This window comes from Syngnathus acus, chromosome 3, assembly GCF_901709675.1.
Source record: "Syngnathus acus chromosome 3, fSynAcu1.2, whole genome shotgun sequence".
Taxonomy (NCBI): domain Eukaryota; kingdom Metazoa; phylum Chordata; class Actinopteri; order Syngnathiformes; family Syngnathidae; genus Syngnathus; species Syngnathus acus.
The window spans coordinates 14,986,703-15,004,494 of NC_051089.1; the positions used below are offsets into that span (position 1 = coordinate 14,986,703).

Consider the following 17,792-nt stretch of genomic DNA (forward strand, 5'->3'; position numbering starts at 1 on the left):
CGACCACATTGTTTAAGCAGTGCTCCACCACCTTTTCCATTGTCAATCGCTCTATTATGTACCATAATGGTAAAATCATGATGTCTGGTTTTTTTTTTTTTTAGGATGAACGTCACCCACAAGTTTCAAAGTTGATGCTCTAGTTCCCCCCTGTGGCTGTATTTAAGAAACGCATGTGAAGTCGTACCATACGAGCATGTAACAAACAATACATTTACAGTACATACAGTAGTTTTAAAAGTGTAAACAGTTTAAAATCAGGAGTAAAATCAATTTGCATCATTTCTAATATTGGTCTTATCATAATATGATGCTTTAACTTTCATATTCTGATGTGTTTGATAATCAGTCACTACGTTTACATGCCGTCATGTCAAACTCAGTCAAAATCCCGGTTTCTGAAATATTCGGAAAAAAACGTTTTTGATATTCCTATGTCCAAATATCTAAATTAGAAAAGAAGTAACCCAGCGGCCTTACTTGGGTTTTCATTGACTGCATATAAACGTAGTCAGTCAGTTTCACTGCAGTTTAGGGATTTTGGTCATTCTGGTCACACTTTAACATGACCTTTATCCCAAGACCCTGACGCGTGGTCTCAAATGCCTGAACCGCCTGCTCCAGGGGGAAGCGGTGAGTCACCAGAGGCTTCACATTCACTTTTCCTGATGCCAACATGGCGATAGCCATGGGCCAACTGCAAAACAGTTCACACAGACATTCTTTTAGTTGATCGTGTGATTCTTAATGGGAATAAAGTACAAGAGAATCCAACATTAGTTTAGAGGAGAGTATTTTACATACGTGTTACAGTAGCGGAAGACGCCTCTGATGTCAACTTCTCTGATGGCTGCGTTGAGTAGAGGAATGGTGACCGTTTCTGATCCGAGACCCACCAACACCACCACGCCTCCGGAGCGGGTCGCCTGGAAGAGCACAGCAGCAGTGTCTTACTTGATCAAATGTTGTAGAATTATGTAAATATCTTTAAAAACACTACAGAAGAAATTGAATCTGTGGAGAGCGAAATCTTGTGTCATGCATTTCCACACCGCTGTTACATAACAGTGGAACATGATAGCCGCTCTCACAGCGAATTCCTACGCCCACGTTTGGGCAGCTGGACTATTAATGTCATTGTGGACCTCTCTTAAAAATTACAGCGCAGATTCTTCCTCTGATATGGCGCGGGCATGGGTACGTACATAGATGGCGGTTTGGATGCTGCTCTCAACACCACTGCATTCAATCGTGATGTGAGGCTGAGCTCCCAGTAGGTCCTCCACCTTTTTGGCTAACTGCTGAGGTCCGTCCTCTCGCTTCACAGTCAGCTGGAAGTCTGCACCCAAGTTCTTGGCCATGGCCAAACGCTCAGGGAACAGGTCTGAATGTAATAATAGTGATTAGAGAAAACCAGGTAGTGTTTTCGAAAGGATAGCTTTTGAAGGAAGTCACGTTACCTGTGATGACAACTTGCGAAGCTCCCATTGCCTTGGCCACAAGCAGACAGACCAACCCAATCGGCCCTGTGAGACAAAAATGAACACAAAAGTAGCGGCAATTTTCAATAAACTCCACCATAATGAATAATTAATATTTTTCACCTGAACTCAGTGCGTCTCGATTATTTCTGGTATGAGCCTCCAAGGAACAAGAAAAAATTTGCACCCTCCAAACTCTCCACTGTGACTATAAATAATCATTCTAGAAAAATACATCTCTGATAAATATTGTTTCTTAATATTAAATTATTCATAAGAAATATACTGTAGATTACGACAAAGAATGACTTGATTAACCTTGTTTTGAGGTCTGCCAAAGAAAAAGATTTGAAGTGCATCGTTGGCGTTTCAGTTGTCTGATAGATCGTTTACGCGTGTTAAATATTAGTCTGCTGCTATAAATGTTAATGTTTAGCAGTTTTTTCTTGTTGAGACTCATTGACTGACAAAACACATTCCTTACTTGCACCGGCACAATTCAGTCACACAATCACAGTATTAGTTTCTCTCTTAATATAAAATACCTGCACCACATATTAGCACAGTGCTGCCGAGGGCCACACCGGCCCTGCGACAGGCGTGGATTCCCACCGACAAAGGTTCGATCAGTGCACCCTCCTCAAATGTCACATTATCGGGCAACCTGGAGAGAGAAACACATTTCAAAATGAAGATTGTTGCAGTCAGACAACAGGACACTGTTAGGTAATTTTGGGTGTAAGTCTAATAATGTGTTACTTGAAGCAGAAGTTTGCACTGTGTGTGTAGTATCTGCACAAGTTGCCATCATCAGGCGGCGTGGCACAGAAGAAGATAGATGGAGATAAATTGTAGCGCCCATTTTTGAAAAACTCATCCATCTCTCGGGGAACCCCTGGCTCAACGGCGACTCGGTCGCCTAATAGTTAAAACAGAATAAACAGGAGCATTATGATGATGCATGCTACTCAGGGTTCCAACATAATACATTTTGCTCGAAATTATGTTTAAAATATGAGTAAATAATGCCACTTTACAGCACATTATTTTGTCCACACCTGCCTTAAAGCAAATTTGGCGCCTAGTTCTGTCACTGACCTCACACTAACACATCTTTTACACATTTTGGACATTTTTGCTCTTTCCCATCTGTGAGCACACTCACCAATTTGAAGGTGTTTGACCGCCGAGCCAACTTTGACCACCCGTCCAGCCGCTTCATGCCCCAACACCATTGGCTTTGTCAACACAAAGTCCCCGATGCGGCCGTGCTGCCAGTAGTGGACGTCGGAACCGCAGATGCCAACCGAGTGCATCTGGAGCAAAACCTCTGTCGGCAAAAATACGGCACAGCTACTTTGTATGGAGGGGGACATGCTGAATAGAGAACTGAGTGATTTATTTTGAATCTTCTTTTACTTAAGGTTTTGCACATTTTTACGTGGTTTTAACATCTAATTATTCAACCTGGTGTATTTTTTTACTTTTTGCTTGATATCAAACCATGGAAATGCTTAATTAGTTGGTGTGCTGTCTGATTGGTTAACTATGTACAACATTTTAAAAGAGACTTGCAGTGGGCTTTCATACCATTGGGACCTGGCTCCGGCACAGGGCGCTTTTCCTGAGGAACACACAAACAAACAGGTGTTATGATCTATTTGCAAAACGATTTTTCATTTTTGCTCCTCTCGACCCAGTTGTTGGAATACCAGAAGCCTAAGTGTTCCCTGACAGGATACCACCCATCCGTACCTTGCTACTTTGATCCCGATGGAAACATCATAGTCCATTTCCTTTCTGTTAATGTTTAAAAAGTTAATTGTAAAATTTGTGGATACAGCTAGTGAAAATACGCATAGGTTTCCACGTATTTCGGCGGAATCAATCGCTTGCAGTACGTTTTAAATTATAGCAAATGCGCTGAGTTCTACATTGACGATTACTTCCACTCTTTAAAAAAAAAAAAAACGTTTATAAGACTGCAAATTCAAACCATAAAAGTGTGTATTCTTCATGTATTTAAATGAAAACAAACGGAGGATACCGATTTCCTCCGGGTGTAAGTAAATTGGCATAACATCTGTCAATTGAGCCAATTGAAAACAATGACTTTCTATTGCGAGACTGTACCAGTCTGAGGTCTCCCTGGGAGTGCAGCACCACGGACAGGTTTTGCTGTTCCATAACAGAATCGGGGGTGTCACGCGTGTGGAGGGGAAAGAAGCAAACCGAAGCTCAACAGAGTCAAATGCAAAGTTTACAATCATGCAGCGTGTCAAAGTATATCACCGCCTTCTTTCTGGGGGTTGGTACCACAACAAATACGCGATTAGTTAAAGATGAGCGGCGCAGTCCACTGTGGAGGTGTGGACGTATACATTCTTACAATGATGTCTGCCTTCACACTCACTGAAACATTTTCCTTCAACTTACTATTGCCATTCATTTTAAAATGTTAAAACAAATAACCACAATCGCGCACTTGTCACTAGGATTTCCTCGATGATAGACTGTACGTGCAGTCTTGACCCCTTTAAAATGTGGTCGTCGACTAATGCGCAGTCGCAGTTTAACACGGTCAGTCTTGTCAGAGATTTTCTAGAAAGGAGATCGGCGTATAGAAAGCTGAATTTTTTTTTCAAATCATTGAACACACATTATAAAATCTAAAATAATGCATTGAATTAATGCTAGAATACATGGTAGCTCTAACATGTATCCTGTAACCGAATATTTATTAAATGTTCAACTGTCGAAATCTTCACATCTGTGGAGTTTTTCCCCTCTCATCAGGTTAAACACACATTTCCACATGACATTGCTTGAAATGTGATAGCAGAGGTCGCAGTAGCCCACTAAGTTCCAAGACTTGTGAAAAGGGATATGTTTTGAACTTGATGCAAAGTGTTCATGCTGCAGATTGCTTGGAGTCTGTTCTCAACAATCCTCAGAGTAGGCTTTCATGTCCTTTGGAGGACCTTCCTTTCTGCAGCTGGTGCTGAGGATGTTCTCCACCACACATTTGCAGAAGACTGTCCAGTCTGGCACGACCCAGCTTCCAGAAGAAGTAGAGATGTGATGCAGACAGGAAGTGTTTCTGCTCCAGTTAAAGTTCCCAAAAAGGTGCACCTCAAGATACTTGTTGCTGAGATCTACTTCCATTGCTACTTCTTCAATGTGCAGGGAGGTCAAGGAGTGTCTGTTCTCTTTGAAGTTCACCACCATCTCCTTGGTCTTCTTCACATTTGTGTAAAGATTGACGTGTATGCACCAGTCCATCAGATGTGTGTATCAGCACACAGCCCTAGTGGATCTTGACAGTCTGTGGTTTGTTAGTCAGGAATCCCAAGGTTCATCTTTTGCACCACACTCTGTGGGATGATTGCACTGAAATCCCGGAAGTACAGGTAGAAGCAGAAATTCGTGCTTTCCAGGTTTGCAGGTTCAAATATTTGAACAATTTTACTTTGATTATTGATTTACTTTGAGTGACACTGGGCACAGTGTTTCCCTTTGGTATGCCTCTCAATTCTTCTTCACATTTAGTAAAAACACATATCAAGGTAGAATCCATAAACTTACATCAAGGGGATAAAAAATAAAAACAAAATGAAAAATATATATAATTTAAAACATGAATCACATCTGACGCTTTAAATTAACCAAACAGCATTTAATTCCAGTGAATTACATACAAATGTTTATGATGGCTCAGATGGTAACAGTCTCACCAGCTCAATGGGCTGCATGCTAACTTCCCCCTAGGTGAATACGATCCATCAGTTCAATACTGATTTGCCATCAGTCCAAATCAAATTTGTAATTGTTTCACATGTCAAAGTCAAGTCAAAGTCAGCTTTATTGTCAATCCTTCATATGTCAAGACACACAAAGAAACCGAAATTCCGTTTCCTCTATCCCACGGTGACGAGACATACAAGTAGACGACACAAAATAAAAAGATGAATAAATCAACAACCCAATAAACCCAATAAATAAGAGGAGCAAAACTGAGCCAGTGCGCATACAGCAGACAGTAAGCATAGCGCAAAGAACAGGACGCTACGCAGGAAGGTACCAGTGTCACTAATTTATTGGATCATCTTTCGGGTCGCAACATGTGCATAATTCATTCTCTGATGTGCTTGCACTAAATGCGTCACTCCTGTTAGAATAGGGAGATTACTGCATTGTATTCTTATTATATTCTTTTGCGGTCAATTCTTAACAAACCCGTCATTGATGTACTCTGCTTCCTTGTCATTATCGGCGACCTGGTCAGCAAAACTCTTCGGGAAACACAAAGAGGCAGAAAGGAGTCAAATGAAGGCAATTTCCAACAAATTAGCTATCATCATGTGTCAATAATCATACCTGTGTAGATGGTTGGTCATGGTCCCAAATAAGTCTTCCAACCACATTTCTCATGGCTTAAGACACAAAGAACACACAATCAATATTATGTATTAATTATATATGTAACTGCTTGGTTTCTTTACACACCAATTACTCTCACAAGACATATTATGGTGGAGTTGGATAACAAGTAGAAATTCAGTCAATTCACTATGAGTGCAGATTTAAAGTGGGTCAGACTTTCAATTTAGTGACCAAAAGTCAAAGCCAAGTTCCAGTTGAGAATCACTGCCACACAAGATTAGGTTGGCCAGCACTCAGTTATTTCTGAATGTTCATAATTGAATAATCAGTGGGCTATCCATTTATATCAATAATGCCTTTCTAAAATAATGGTCATCAATCATTTTTAGAAAACATACCAAAAAAATGAAACAAACCTAAAGCGGAATATTTAATATTTATTAATAATTTCATGTAGTGGTAGAAATGCATCTGTCGACAAAGGAGGGGGTGATAACAGGCAGCCAGCATCTTAAGGGGATAATTTAGGCAAAAACAAATTCAACTTAAGTATTTGTTTGATTAATTTATTTATTATTGTTTTTAATGTTTTTTGAATTAGTATGAATTATGTGTTGTCTGTCATTTTGTTGGACCCCTGGAAGACGAGATGGTCCATCTCAAGGGGCTATCCTAGATAAAATAAATTTGAAAATAACGTATGATTATCGTTATTAAGGAAGGGGCGACGTGACTCAGTGGTAGAGTATTTGTCACTCAACTCTAAGGTTGATCCTCAACCCTGGTGACCAGGTCCAAGTGTCCTTGAGCCAGACACTGAACCCCAGTGTGGACCTGGAAGCACCTTGCAGGTTGCCATTGGTGTGTGAATGGGTGAATGTGAGGCCTTGTAAAGTGCTTTGGGCACCGTGTGGAGTAGATAAAAGCACAATATAGGTGCAGTTAATTTACCAAGCAGGTGAATATTGTGGTTGTGACCGTGGTTGCTGCTTGCAGTAGTTTTGATGAGGTTTTGTTGTTTATTATTTCTTCATTATTGACCTCAAAAGGAATAAATAAACACCGAATTAGGTCAAAACCATCCTCACCATTCTGCACTGGGACCGGAGGCAGCACATAGTGACCGATGCTCATTGACTTGGTACTCTGTCGCTTTCTACATGAATTCAGGAACAAGCTGTGAAAAACCGTCACCTTGTCCCAGATGTACTCCATGCTTTGAAAAATCCTGAAAACAACAACTGCACTTTTAGTATACAACCGACTGGTGGAATGTTGAAACAATTATGACACTAACCTGAGTGTGTCGGGGTGTTCAGCATCATCACTAAAAATATAATCTGCTGTTTTCCAACCTGTTACTATCCCATCCTCCGTGACTACAGGGGAGCAAAATAACACCTTACATCTATCAACACCACTTAGAGTAGATTTGTTAAATGTTTTATCTTTTATTCACGTTTAATCATGCACAAACGTAATGTAATGTTATTTTATAGACGGGTGTTTTAAGTATAATCACCAACATCTTAAGCTAGTTAGCTAAAAATCAAACTAACAGTTATGTCCACTCATTAAATTGTACTTACGCCAAAAATCCCGAAGTGACTGTGAAACACTGCTCGAAAACCAGGCCTTCTTGTTCGCAAACATAACTAAATCGACAAATGGAGTTAAATTAGGTGTCTGTAAAGCCAAGTTAACGCCACAAACGTTTCTGTTCTGCCTCACCTCAGCCGTCAAGAGACTCCTAAGTACTTTTTTTTTTTTTATCAAGTTCAGTATTTCTAGTATTTTGTAAATTTTAATGATTATATAGCAAGACACAAACACACTACACTATAGTTTTTCAGAGGTCTGAATTTCAATGTCTGCCCTACTAAATTGTACCGCTAGATGGGAGCATTTTATAGGGCACATATTAAGCCCATTTAAATCGCCGTTCTTGTTTACGGCTCAGGACGATTCTTTCAAGTACTGAGGTAAAATCAGGCAACGACTGAGCATCACTTATGGGACTACTGTTCTTCATCAAGCCTCATTTGCCCTGATATCAAACCAGTGAAATGTTCAGCTAATATTTGATGACGGTGCATATTCTGCTAGAGGTTACAGCTGCCATGAGCGATAACATTTAAGTACATTTAACGCAAGCTTTTATGTTTTCAAATCACAGTTATTCACAACAACATCAGGGTGGCTGTGTGGCACAGACAATCTCGCTCCGCTCAGAACATCAGTGATGGGGTCGTATGCAGGTTAGGTGCTTGTTGCAATCACACCAAAGCACACTCTCCCAATATCCATTCCAGTAATATCATTTAGCCTTGTGTTTTATAACAGTGACAGCCTATTAAAGTGGTTATTGCAGTGCAGGAGTGTTGGCAGGATGCTTCCAATCCAAGTGATGGTCTTGAGATGCTCTCAGTGTCACCATGTCATAGGCTTTTTTCTCAGAGTATCAAGGGTGACTGCACCCTTGCAATTGAGTGCACAGGTTGTGTACACTGACTGGTCCAAGAGATTCAAAGCAGCGCTGACTCTGTTACCATGACAACAGTGAAACCACGCCCAGTCCACCCCCCCCTCTCAACCTCCTCCATAATGTGTTCAGAATGGCCTCTTCATGAAAGAAGAACTGGTTATGCTTATTAAACGTAGAAGGCCAAACTCCCTATTATCAAACATCAGAATAAGAATGCATCTGTAGGTAAATGGAATATTTTGAACAGCAGTGGATAAGAAGAATGGATACTACAGAGGATGCTTTGATCGAGCTCCATTTCAGCTGATTTTCATTGTCAGTTGTTTGATTGTTCTCATATGTGGATATTTTTAGATTTTTAGACTGTTGGTATTGAATTTCGTCTGACTTAATCACTAAAATAATAATTAACTCCAGCTCTAATTCCATCATTATCATTTATTCACTCTCTCTTCATTCATTTTGCACATCTTCCTCTTCCCTATGACACGATGATGCACTGTATAGTAATTCATATAGGTCAAATGGTAAAATCAAACCTGTCATTGTCTCCATTGTTTGCTGTCGAGTTTGTCCACTAAGCTTGCTTCCCACTGGAATGAGGGGAGAATGGGCAATAGTGGTTGAGCTGGCCCAGCCATCCTATGGTCACTGTCCCATGATGACTTAACTGCTGCGTCTCTCTTGGCAAGTATACCAGGAAATGTTCACTTTGCTAAGATCTCGATGTAAACGTAACAAATTCTAATTAGCCCAGAAATAAATCAAGCCAGTCATTGAGATTGATCGGCAAAGCTTTGTGGTTTAACACCTTATATCAAGCTTTTTTCCCTACAGCGGAACCTGACACATGAAAGCAGCGGTCTTGAAATTGCAGGTGTTGAAGGATTAAGGGCCGCCGCAGGATGAGGTTTTATTGTTCACCACATCTTTGATGTATTGTCTCGTCAGTTCACTCGTGTTTGCAACATGGAACAGGGATTGACAGCCCAGCGTGAGCATTGGTAAACCGAAAATACAATGCGCCCTTGCTTTCCCACATCTCCACAATGTTGGAAATACAGTTCAAAAAGTGATTCATGTCCAGATTAACACCAGTGAGATCTGATTTGTGACTCTCGGGAATAAACTGGCATTCTTTTGTCAACTGCGGCTGTCGGCAATCTTAAACACTGAAGGAGCGATGTGGATATGGAATGGAGGTCCCAGAATCAAGATGGCAGACATTGCCAAAAATGGATGAGAATAACCAGGCTGAGCTGCAGATTCAGGCAGGCAAACTGGTGATGGCCAACCAGCCTGACAAGGAAGGAAGGAAAGCACTAGCCAAAATATGAAAGTAGTAGACAATAGTGGAGCCAGGAGTGTTTGTGGCTCCGAGAACTGTAACCCCCAAGATGGTTGGATGGCTCCAGCAGATACCTGGAGAAACAGCAGTCCTCTCTATCCAGAAGAGTGCACTACTGGCAAAAACCCTCGAGATCCCAGGTCTCCTTTAGAGAGCCCGAGCTAGAACGAGAAACCGGCCTGAAACGATATATATTGTGAAAAGGTTAGAAATTGTAAACGACTGCTGTCATGCTCCATTCGCCTGCCCTCATCAGCTTTTAAATAGTTCAATTATATTTAAATTATTTTGGATTGGTTCTCAAAGGATTGCCTCCATTTTATGTCATGCTTTTTGTCAATGTTTCCCAGGTGATAATCAACAAAATTCAACAACAAGATTCAACAAAATGACCAGAACAAGTGTGAACATTATTCGCCCTCTCAGTTACTCGCATCCACTATGAGTCATCTTTTGGAGGTAAAAGCATGGCGCCACTGAATGATGACCGCCCCTTGGGGTTCACACTTGGCTGAACACCAGCTATTTAAAACAATGGCCTTATCTTTATCTCTGTTTTTAATATTCTTTTGCCGTCTTGTATCCAACTTTTAAAATATCTTCTCAGATAGCAGTGCAGCATAAACACAGACAATGTAGCCATGAGGCATGTTTTTATCCTCAGCACAATTATTCATGGTGATTAAAAATGTCTGCCTGTTTGTTATTTCTCTAACGTCTAATTAATTTCTATATTTGAGTTGAGCACGTACTAAAAAGACGCGGAGCAATATCTCCGTGCACAACGTAAAATCAGGAGGGAAGCTCATTTCTATCATTTTTCTCCCATCACAGGAAGTAACTCAATTGACCTTGATTTGTGAATCGTGAGAGCCAAAAGAGGCATAAATAATTTGGGTTGTTGAACATGGCAACGCACATAGGACAAGTTAAAAGTCACGTCACTGCTTCACACAAGCTTCGTGAAAATGCTCAAGCGTCTTCCCACATTGATTTAAATGACGGGTATAAGCAGGATTATGCCACTTCTCATTTTTTAGCACGGCGGGTGTTTTTTTTATGTGTGTTTATTTGGGGACTGGTTCATGCTTTTCACAGATTGGCAACCATTCGCCCACGGGGGGGACTTTATGAAAAAGAAAAAAAAACATTGCAGTCATTATCAGTACTTTACATTGATTTTAAATAGAGTATTATGAAGTTTATCTGTACTGAAAACTAAGGTAACGAGCGAGTACACATTGTATTAACATACTCTACCGTTCAAAAGTTTGGGGTCACTTGGAAATGTCCTTAGTCTTAAAATAAAATCACTATTTTTCAAAGAGGGTAACATTAAATGAATCAGGAATATACTCATTAATGTGGTAAATGACAATTGTAGCTGCAAACGTCTGTTTTTTAATGCAATATCTGCATAGATGTATAAAGGCTGTAGGAATTTATATTTAAAGAATTTACATGTATGCTCACCATGTAATTGCCATTTAGAAGACACAAGTCAACTTAATACTGCTGGCAATAGTTGCTTTTTATTTTCCATTCACTGAGAAGGTATGGAGAGGCTAGCGTGACCTCAGGTGGAGCTGTGGCGGGAAACCCCCACGACAGAGGAGAAGTCAATCTCACGGGGAAGACAAGACAACTTCTTTGTTGGTAGTCCAGCTAAAGGACAAACCATGCACCAATTATCCTTATCTGTGAAACCTCAGCCTCATGAAGGGAGGACACGACCACTCCTGAATTATCGCTGCAGCAGGATCGGGCTGACCAACCTCAAACACAATTATCAATGTGGCGGCCAACAACAAAAACACACGTACACACACAAACTTTAAAGCCCACCCTTTTGATGAAATGTCTTGTATAAAGTCTGGGTCAGGGAAATGCGTTCTTTGTCACTCTGCATCGTTACCTTTGCGGTTAGGGACAAATGTGACCCGGAGCTCCGCTTAGAGAATTGGCTTGCTGTTATTAAATACTTTTGGTAGGAATAAATACTAGAATAAATAATAGACGAGTACCTGTGTTGATTCCTGCATCCACCCAACGAGCACCTCGGAACTCCACAAAGGGATAAGACTTTATTCGTCAATTGGTCATTTAAAAAGAGTGGATATTTTCCGCCTTCAGTAGGTGACCCCGATGTTGGGGGAGCAGGAATGGTATTAACACCTTGTTTGTGATCGCAAAGGTCAGTTGGGACACCACCTCCTGAGTCGCTGGCGACGCATTGATTGTTCTCTCCACTTTCCACGCCAGCGGCCGCTATGAAAAGGTAAGCAGAAGCCCTTGAAGTTCTGCATATTGACTATGCTAAATTAAGGTGTGGATTGTGGTAGATCAATTGGTGTTAAGGAGGTTCTGGGTTTGCCTCGCCAAAGACTGGCGTTCGCCCGGACGCGGGGGAACTTTGTGACGTTTCGGTACACGTAGGGGAGTTTTGGGGCCCTCTAAAACCGATTGGATTCCTCGCTCGATCTGACTCAGCCTTCGATGAAATTGTTTGACTATGACTACTGTTGAGGAGAAGTTCACAGAAATTTTGTCTCAAGTCTTGGGTAATCTGAAGGAGAAAGATAAGAAAGGGGAGAAGGAAAAGTTGCGGAAGGAATGGATTAAGTTGCAAAAGAAAAACAGTAAGTTGCAAAGAAAGGAAGTGACGTGGAGTCAGATAAGTGATGAGTTGTGTCATGAAGAGAAAGAATTATGGGGACAGATAGAAAAGGAGAAGAGAGCAATGAAAGAGATACATTGGCGAGAGAAAAGAATAGCAAAGAAACGGCTTGAAAAAGTAGAAGAAACGAGACGTCGTGTGCATTTTTTGGCAATGGAAGCCACAGTGTTCGCGAAAATCCGGGAGGGGCGAAACCCTGTTACCAGCGTGAGTATGCCTGTAAACGCTGGAACCCGGGTGAGTAAAAAAGCATCGTTGTATCCAACTCTGCCAGTTGACAACAAATTCACCGACTTTTCTCTCCCTTCGGCGCCGCCACCGGACCCACCCCCCATGTTGGACACACCATGTGTGATGGCACCTATGATAGAAGTCGCGGGACTGATTCAGGAAGCTCCAGATATGAACCAGACGGAACACAGATTAATCCGTCGCTACGCAGAGGTAGGTGGTGCGGTGACGGGGCCCACTCCAACACATCAAACTCCAGGGTTCAACAATACAAAAATTAATGATAGGGATCTTTTAGGGGAGGGGTTGGCAACACCCTCACATTTCGGTGACAGGCCAACCTGTCCACCGACTGGTCAAAAGGCAGCACCCACATGGCCATCGCTATTTAATCTGGATGATGCCGCTGGTGTTACCAATGAGGCTCATACTATTACTGATAGTGACACTGATGATAGGACTGACGGACTGACATAACGGAAGCGCGACGTGATCGTATGGACATTGAAAAGGCAGAAGTGGCAGATAAAAAAAAAGGCGTTGACGTTCACAATAAGTATGAATTGAGATCCAAACCCAAAATATTTTCCATACAAATGCCTCTGCGTGACCTGGGCGGGGGTTGGCATTACGAGCCCATGGGGGTTCGTGACATGCAGGCGCTGGTGGACAGATTACCTAACTTAAACAGAGGGGCCCAGGGGTGGATTTCGGGTTTTATAGCCTTAATGGCGGGGCAAAGAGTGGCCGTGAGCGACTTCCGCGCTGCACTGCGCGGGTGTTGTTCCTTTCACGATGCCAAAAAAATCGAGGAAGCCGCACAGCTGACTGCTGTGGGAGATGAGGAGCCGTTTGGGCCTATTGCTAGCGCAGCATTCAGTGCACTGAAAGAGCTATTTCCTCGGGGGGAGACAGGCACTCCTGTGTTATCTGAATACACCGAAAAGATTGACCCAACAGATTTTTACACGGAATGTGTAGAAAGATGGACTTCCACCACAGGTCGTCACCCTTCCAATACACCTGATGCCACTCAACTATTTAGAGCTTCACTGATTCGCGCCCTACCAGAGGAGGTGCGCAATGAATTGGAAAAAGACCCTGATTTGTTAGACGATGATGACTCCAGATTTAGACGACATGTCGTTCATGCGTTGAAGCTGTATGTGAAACACCTCAGTGAAAAGAAGGCTAACAACTCTGAATTGGAACAACAGTTGTTAAAGCTCAATTTGAACAGAGCACGAGAAGAGGCTAAACGGGCCAAACAAAAGAAAAAAGGCAAGGATAACAGGATGGTGCTGACTGGACAGTCTCGTGGAGCTGGCCGTGGGCGTGACTGGGGAGGAGTTGGACAAACCCGGGGTGGAATGGGAAGGGGACGGAGTGGATGCTTCAGATGCGGAGCCACTGACCATTTGGTGGTGAACTGTCCATACCCACCCTTGGGCATGATGCATCCTGAACATGTCCTGAACGTACAGGGGCCACAAGGGGCTCTTCCAAGCCAAGTCCAGAGGCAGCAGGATCCACCTCAACTCAGCCTGTCAACCAGAAACAGCCTACCACCCTGGCAGTACAAGAGCTGGATGGGGAGCGTACAACAATGCCCAGCCCAACCAGCTGTGTACCCCCTGGGGAAGGGTCATGGACAATAGGAGTGCCCAGGAGAGGCCGAGGAGGGGGGACTGGCAGAACCCCTTCTTGAAGTGACGGTAGTGGACACTGGGGCAACGCATTCTTCAATCAACTTCAATCAATCGTCTTTGTCACTGACTACAAACAGAGTGACCCTCATGGGCTTCTCTGGGTCTCCCACAATACTGTTATGGCCGATATCGCTTCAAGTCCAGCTGCTGGGACTTTCGTCACGTTCCACGGACACCAATAAACTTGTTAAGAAGAGACCTGGTCACCAAAACCAGAGCCATCCTACTGTGCACAACACAAGGGGTGGAAATTGCTCTTCCTGGGGCTTGCCCCAAACTGTGTGGGGTGGAGTGGGGTGACCATGGGGTGTAGTTGATGGCGCCTGTGCCCATAGACCCGTACGTTGATAATTACTGGGCAAAACTGGCACCTGAAACAACTAAAAAGAGTGGAATTCTCTCCTTCCTAATCTGAAAACCCTGGGTCCAGACACTCCAACCTTTTGCAACGTCTCTCGACCCGCTCCACTGCACTCTCCTTTATGATAGAAATCATGATGATATGCACAGAGAGACGTTTGATGAAGTTGAAGTCGGCAATCCAGTGCTCTGCCATTTATATTGGAAAGCAAGGCATCGCTGCTAAATGTGACCGGACTCACACACAGCTTCAATGGTATAGGATGAACACAGAAGGGCCACCCCAAAGCCCACAGGTTAATTGAAAGCATGCCCGCCACGCTCTGGTCCCAGGGGCCAGAGGATGCGGGCTTCTGCACAACCACCCTGCCCATTATGTTTAAAGTCAAACCAGATACACTTGTTTGGGTCGCACAATATCCCGACAAACTGGCATCAATGAAGGGCATTGAGGGCACATTGGTGGGGACGTGGAAGGCTGGTGTAATCGATCCATCATCCTTGCCTTTCTACACACATTTGCTACCGGTATTGAAAGCTAACAAAAATAAATTACAGAATCACATACGACTTTCGCAAAATCGACACAAGCACCACCACTGGCTGCCTGTCAGTGCCTGACCCACAGTTTGCCATCAACCTAACATCAGTATTATGATTAGGAGGGTCGGCAATATTTTGCATTCACACAAAGACTGAAAATTACAATACATACGTTTGCCACAAGGGTTCAAGCTCGGCCATGGACTTTTCAATCGGGTCCTGATAACGCACTTGGCTGACCTCGACATACCAAATAGTGCTCTAATGGTGCAGTGATTGGATGACATCCTTCCTGGGGCGTGTCATTGCTGCCGCGAGGACCATAATGTGCACTCAACACAGAATGTCACTTTTGCGAAATTTGGGCAAAGTCTTGGAGTGGACTCCGGAGACTCGCAGCCACCCCCCATCTTGCCTCACTTGACTACAATACACCTATCCATCTTGACGTCCTGACGTGTCAATTAACCTAACGGTCGCAATTTACATTTTAATCCAAAAATGAGATGGTTGACAACCAGTGCTAATGTACACGAATGTGTTACTTGACATGATGATTCCAAACAACCGTCATGCACTGCTAATGCAGCCGCTTTGGCCACCAGCCTACAAAAAGTGGGCCATCTGGTGATGGGCTTCCCGCTCGTCATTTTGATGGAACACTCAGTGACATAATTTGTTGCGTCAACGTTCGTCATGTCAATTAAGCCAAGATCGCTTGACCACCTTGCTGACAGCAAAACACATGACATATGGAAGATATGGAATCAACACGGCTGATTCTAACTTTAATAAATGTGAACCCCATTGCTGTGAAATGCATGTCTCTCAGGAACTACTGTGTCTGACCAGATTTGCAGATCTCTCCTCTACAGGATGACAGCATTCTTTTCATCGACTGTTGGCGGACCTCTGGGAGGTCCCTCCGTGTGGGTTTTGCGGTAGACGAGCCGGTGCGAACTACTTGAGAGACCAGGGTTATCTGAACAACTAGTCCCGACTTCACTGATGGCGCAAATAGGATGGCATTGGATATGCTACTGGCAAAAGAAGATGGGATGTATTCCATGTCCCATTGAGAATTTTTGCGATCTCTTTTCGAAAGAGAGAATGTAGGAAAAGGTCAATTTCCAGCAACCGTCCCTCTAGTGTTCTAATGGTCCATTGAGTTTGCTACTTGTGCAATTATGTTAGCTTTAATGAAAAACACTTAATTGCCTGGGTCACCACAAACATTTGAACGGTAGTGTAGGAACTAAAGTTTTGAATTAAAATGAAAAAGATGATAAAGAAAAATCACTTGGGTGCTACTTCTTGAAATCATTCAATAGCATTGCTGTGTTGCCTGTGATTATATAATGCCAAATGATGGCTGCCCATCAACTTCCTCTTTTCTTCAAATTATGAATTACCGTAATAAAACAAGTCAGAAACAAAAAAAAAGGCTTCTCTGTCAGGTTTTCCATTTCCATTTAAAGGATGTAAACAGAGGAGGGACTTGAATGACTAAGAATATTATTGGACCTCTGGATTCTCTCTAGTAGTCAATGATGCCGTGTGATGTGGAAACCTGTTTCCTCTTATATAACTGCCGCAGGATGCTGCCATCTAAACACAATCTTTTAACTTTACACACAATCACAGACACCAACACACGCACACACATGTAAAAGCTTGACAATTTGATTATTAGAATAATTGTTAATTGAAGCCTTGATCAGTTGAAAGAAAAAATATATACGCATGTATATTGATCATTCCTATCTTTGCAAAGTCAGAGTTCCTATAAAGTTGATTTAAGTGTCGCTGTGAAAGTATGACATTAGATGAAATTGCATTCTGATGAACCTCTTGTCCCTTTATGCTCATTATGAAAACACAAAGCTTGCTTGATTGTTTCCTATTTGTGCAGTTATGAGGCAGCCATTTCAAGAGTGCCATCCTGACTCGCAGCACAAAATAGGTACAGTCGTGAGCTTTTTGAGCTGTACTTAATCAAACAAAATCCTGGCTGACCGTAATTTGACCCTGCGCTTCAACTAATCACCAAATCAGACCGTAACATGGGCTCTGCCGTCGCATCTGCTAATTTCCTCTCTGTTTACATCGTTGTCTGACAAATCATAGTTTGCTTACACTGGTTAAAAAGAAACGTACTGTCAAGGAATTTGTGCTGATTTAGGACTGAATCCAAATATTGCATTGGTTTTGCTCAATCATGTAAACTTTTTGAATTTTAGCCATCTTTCTTTTTTTTACATGTATGGGTGTTTTCTCTTTTTTATATCAGGCATTTTCAACCTGGGGACTTGGAAGCAAAGGATGTGGCGGTCTGAACAGATCTTACGCATCTTACCCACCAGCTTGGAGTGCCACAGAATAAACCTAAAGATGGAGGACTGTTCACTGACGTGACTGAAGTAGTGGCAAGCAATCTCGGAAATGTTTTTTGCTATACAGCGACAACCAGACAATGAATTTCAAACACTGACGATAGAGGAGTTGGAAGCTGGAGTTCTCAAATATATCATTTAGTAGAGATCATGGATTTGAAAACTTTGAAAACAAAGTGTAA

At 42.5% G+C, this 17,792-nt stretch overlaps 3 protein-coding genes across 4 annotated transcripts; 1 reads left to right on the plus strand and 2 right to left on the minus strand.

Moving 5' to 3' along the window:
- Window positions 1-94: 94 nt before the first annotated feature.
- Window positions 95-4,018, minus strand: sord (sorbitol dehydrogenase). Of its 2 annotated transcripts, none has more exons than XM_037247239.1 (9): window positions 3,954-4,018; window positions 3,072-3,105; window positions 2,647-2,811; window positions 2,241-2,400; window positions 2,027-2,145; window positions 1,461-1,526; window positions 1,206-1,384; window positions 805-926; window positions 95-697 (listed from the first exon to the last, which is right to left on the minus strand). In XM_037247239.1, exons 3-9 carry the CDS (start codon window positions 2,795-2,797, stop codon window positions 532-534), a joined length of 963 nt encoding a protein of 320 aa, XP_037103134.1. In that variant the 5' UTR covers window positions 2,798-2,811; window positions 3,072-3,105; window positions 3,954-4,018; the 3' UTR covers window positions 95-531. The 2 variants fall into 2 exon arrangements, with proteins under 2 accessions (XP_037103134.1, XP_037103133.1); XM_037247238.1 differs by lacking the exon at window positions 3,954-4,018 and adding an exon at window positions 3,615-3,797.
- A 1,553-nt stretch (window positions 4,019-5,571) lies between these two features.
- On the minus strand, window positions 5,572-7,628 carry terb2 (telomere repeat binding bouquet formation protein 2). The gene is made up of 5 exons (XM_037248046.1): window positions 7,454-7,628; window positions 7,162-7,243; window positions 6,953-7,092; window positions 5,859-5,914; window positions 5,572-5,773 (listed from the first exon to the last, which is right to left on the minus strand). The coding sequence occupies exons 1-5, from the start codon at window positions 7,515-7,517 to the stop codon at window positions 5,702-5,704; spliced, it is 414 nt and encodes a 137-aa protein (XP_037103941.1). The 5' UTR covers window positions 7,518-7,628; the 3' UTR covers window positions 5,572-5,701.
- A 4,562-nt stretch (window positions 7,629-12,190) lies between these two features.
- On the plus strand, window positions 12,191-16,237 carry LOC119121000. Its single transcript, XM_037248322.1, has 2 exons — window positions 12,191-12,818; window positions 16,070-16,237. The coding sequence occupies exons 1-2, from the start codon at window positions 12,210-12,212 to the stop codon at window positions 16,160-16,162; spliced, it is 702 nt and encodes a 233-aa protein (XP_037104217.1). The 5' UTR covers window positions 12,191-12,209; the 3' UTR covers window positions 16,163-16,237.
- Window positions 16,238-17,792: the final 1,555 nt, after the last annotated feature.

Coding starts and splice junctions, on each gene's coding strand:
- LOC119121000 (XM_037248322.1), top strand. CDS start 12,210: ATGACTACTGTTGAGGAGAAGTTCACAGAAATTTTGTCTCAAGTCTTG. Junction 12,819..16,069: donor TAATCCGTCGCTACGCAGAG/GTAGGTGGTGCG, acceptor GTGTCTGACCAG/ATTTGCAGATCTCTCCTCTA.
- terb2 (XM_037248046.1), bottom strand. CDS start 7,517: ATGTTTGCGAACAAGAAGGCCTGGTTTTCGAGCAGTGTTTCACAGTCA. Junction 7,093..7,161: donor GAACACCCCGACACACTCAG/GTTAGTGTCATA, acceptor TGTTGTTTTCAG/GATTTTTCAAAGCATGGAGT. Junction 5,915..6,952: donor TCCGGTCCCAGTGCAGAATG/GTGAGGATGGTT, acceptor TTGTGTCTTAAG/CCATGAGAAATGTGGTTGGA.
- sord (XM_037247238.1), bottom strand. CDS start 3,668: ATGGAACAGCAAAACCTGTCCGTGGTGCTGCACTCCCAGGGAGACCTC. Junction 1,527..2,026: donor TGTGCTAATATGTGGTGCAG/GTATTTTATATT, acceptor TTTGTCTCACAG/GGCCGATTGGGTTGGTCTGT. Junction 1,385..1,460: donor TTCGCAAGTTGTCATCACAG/GTAACGTGACTT, acceptor TATTACATTCAG/ACCTGTTCCCTGAGCGTTTG.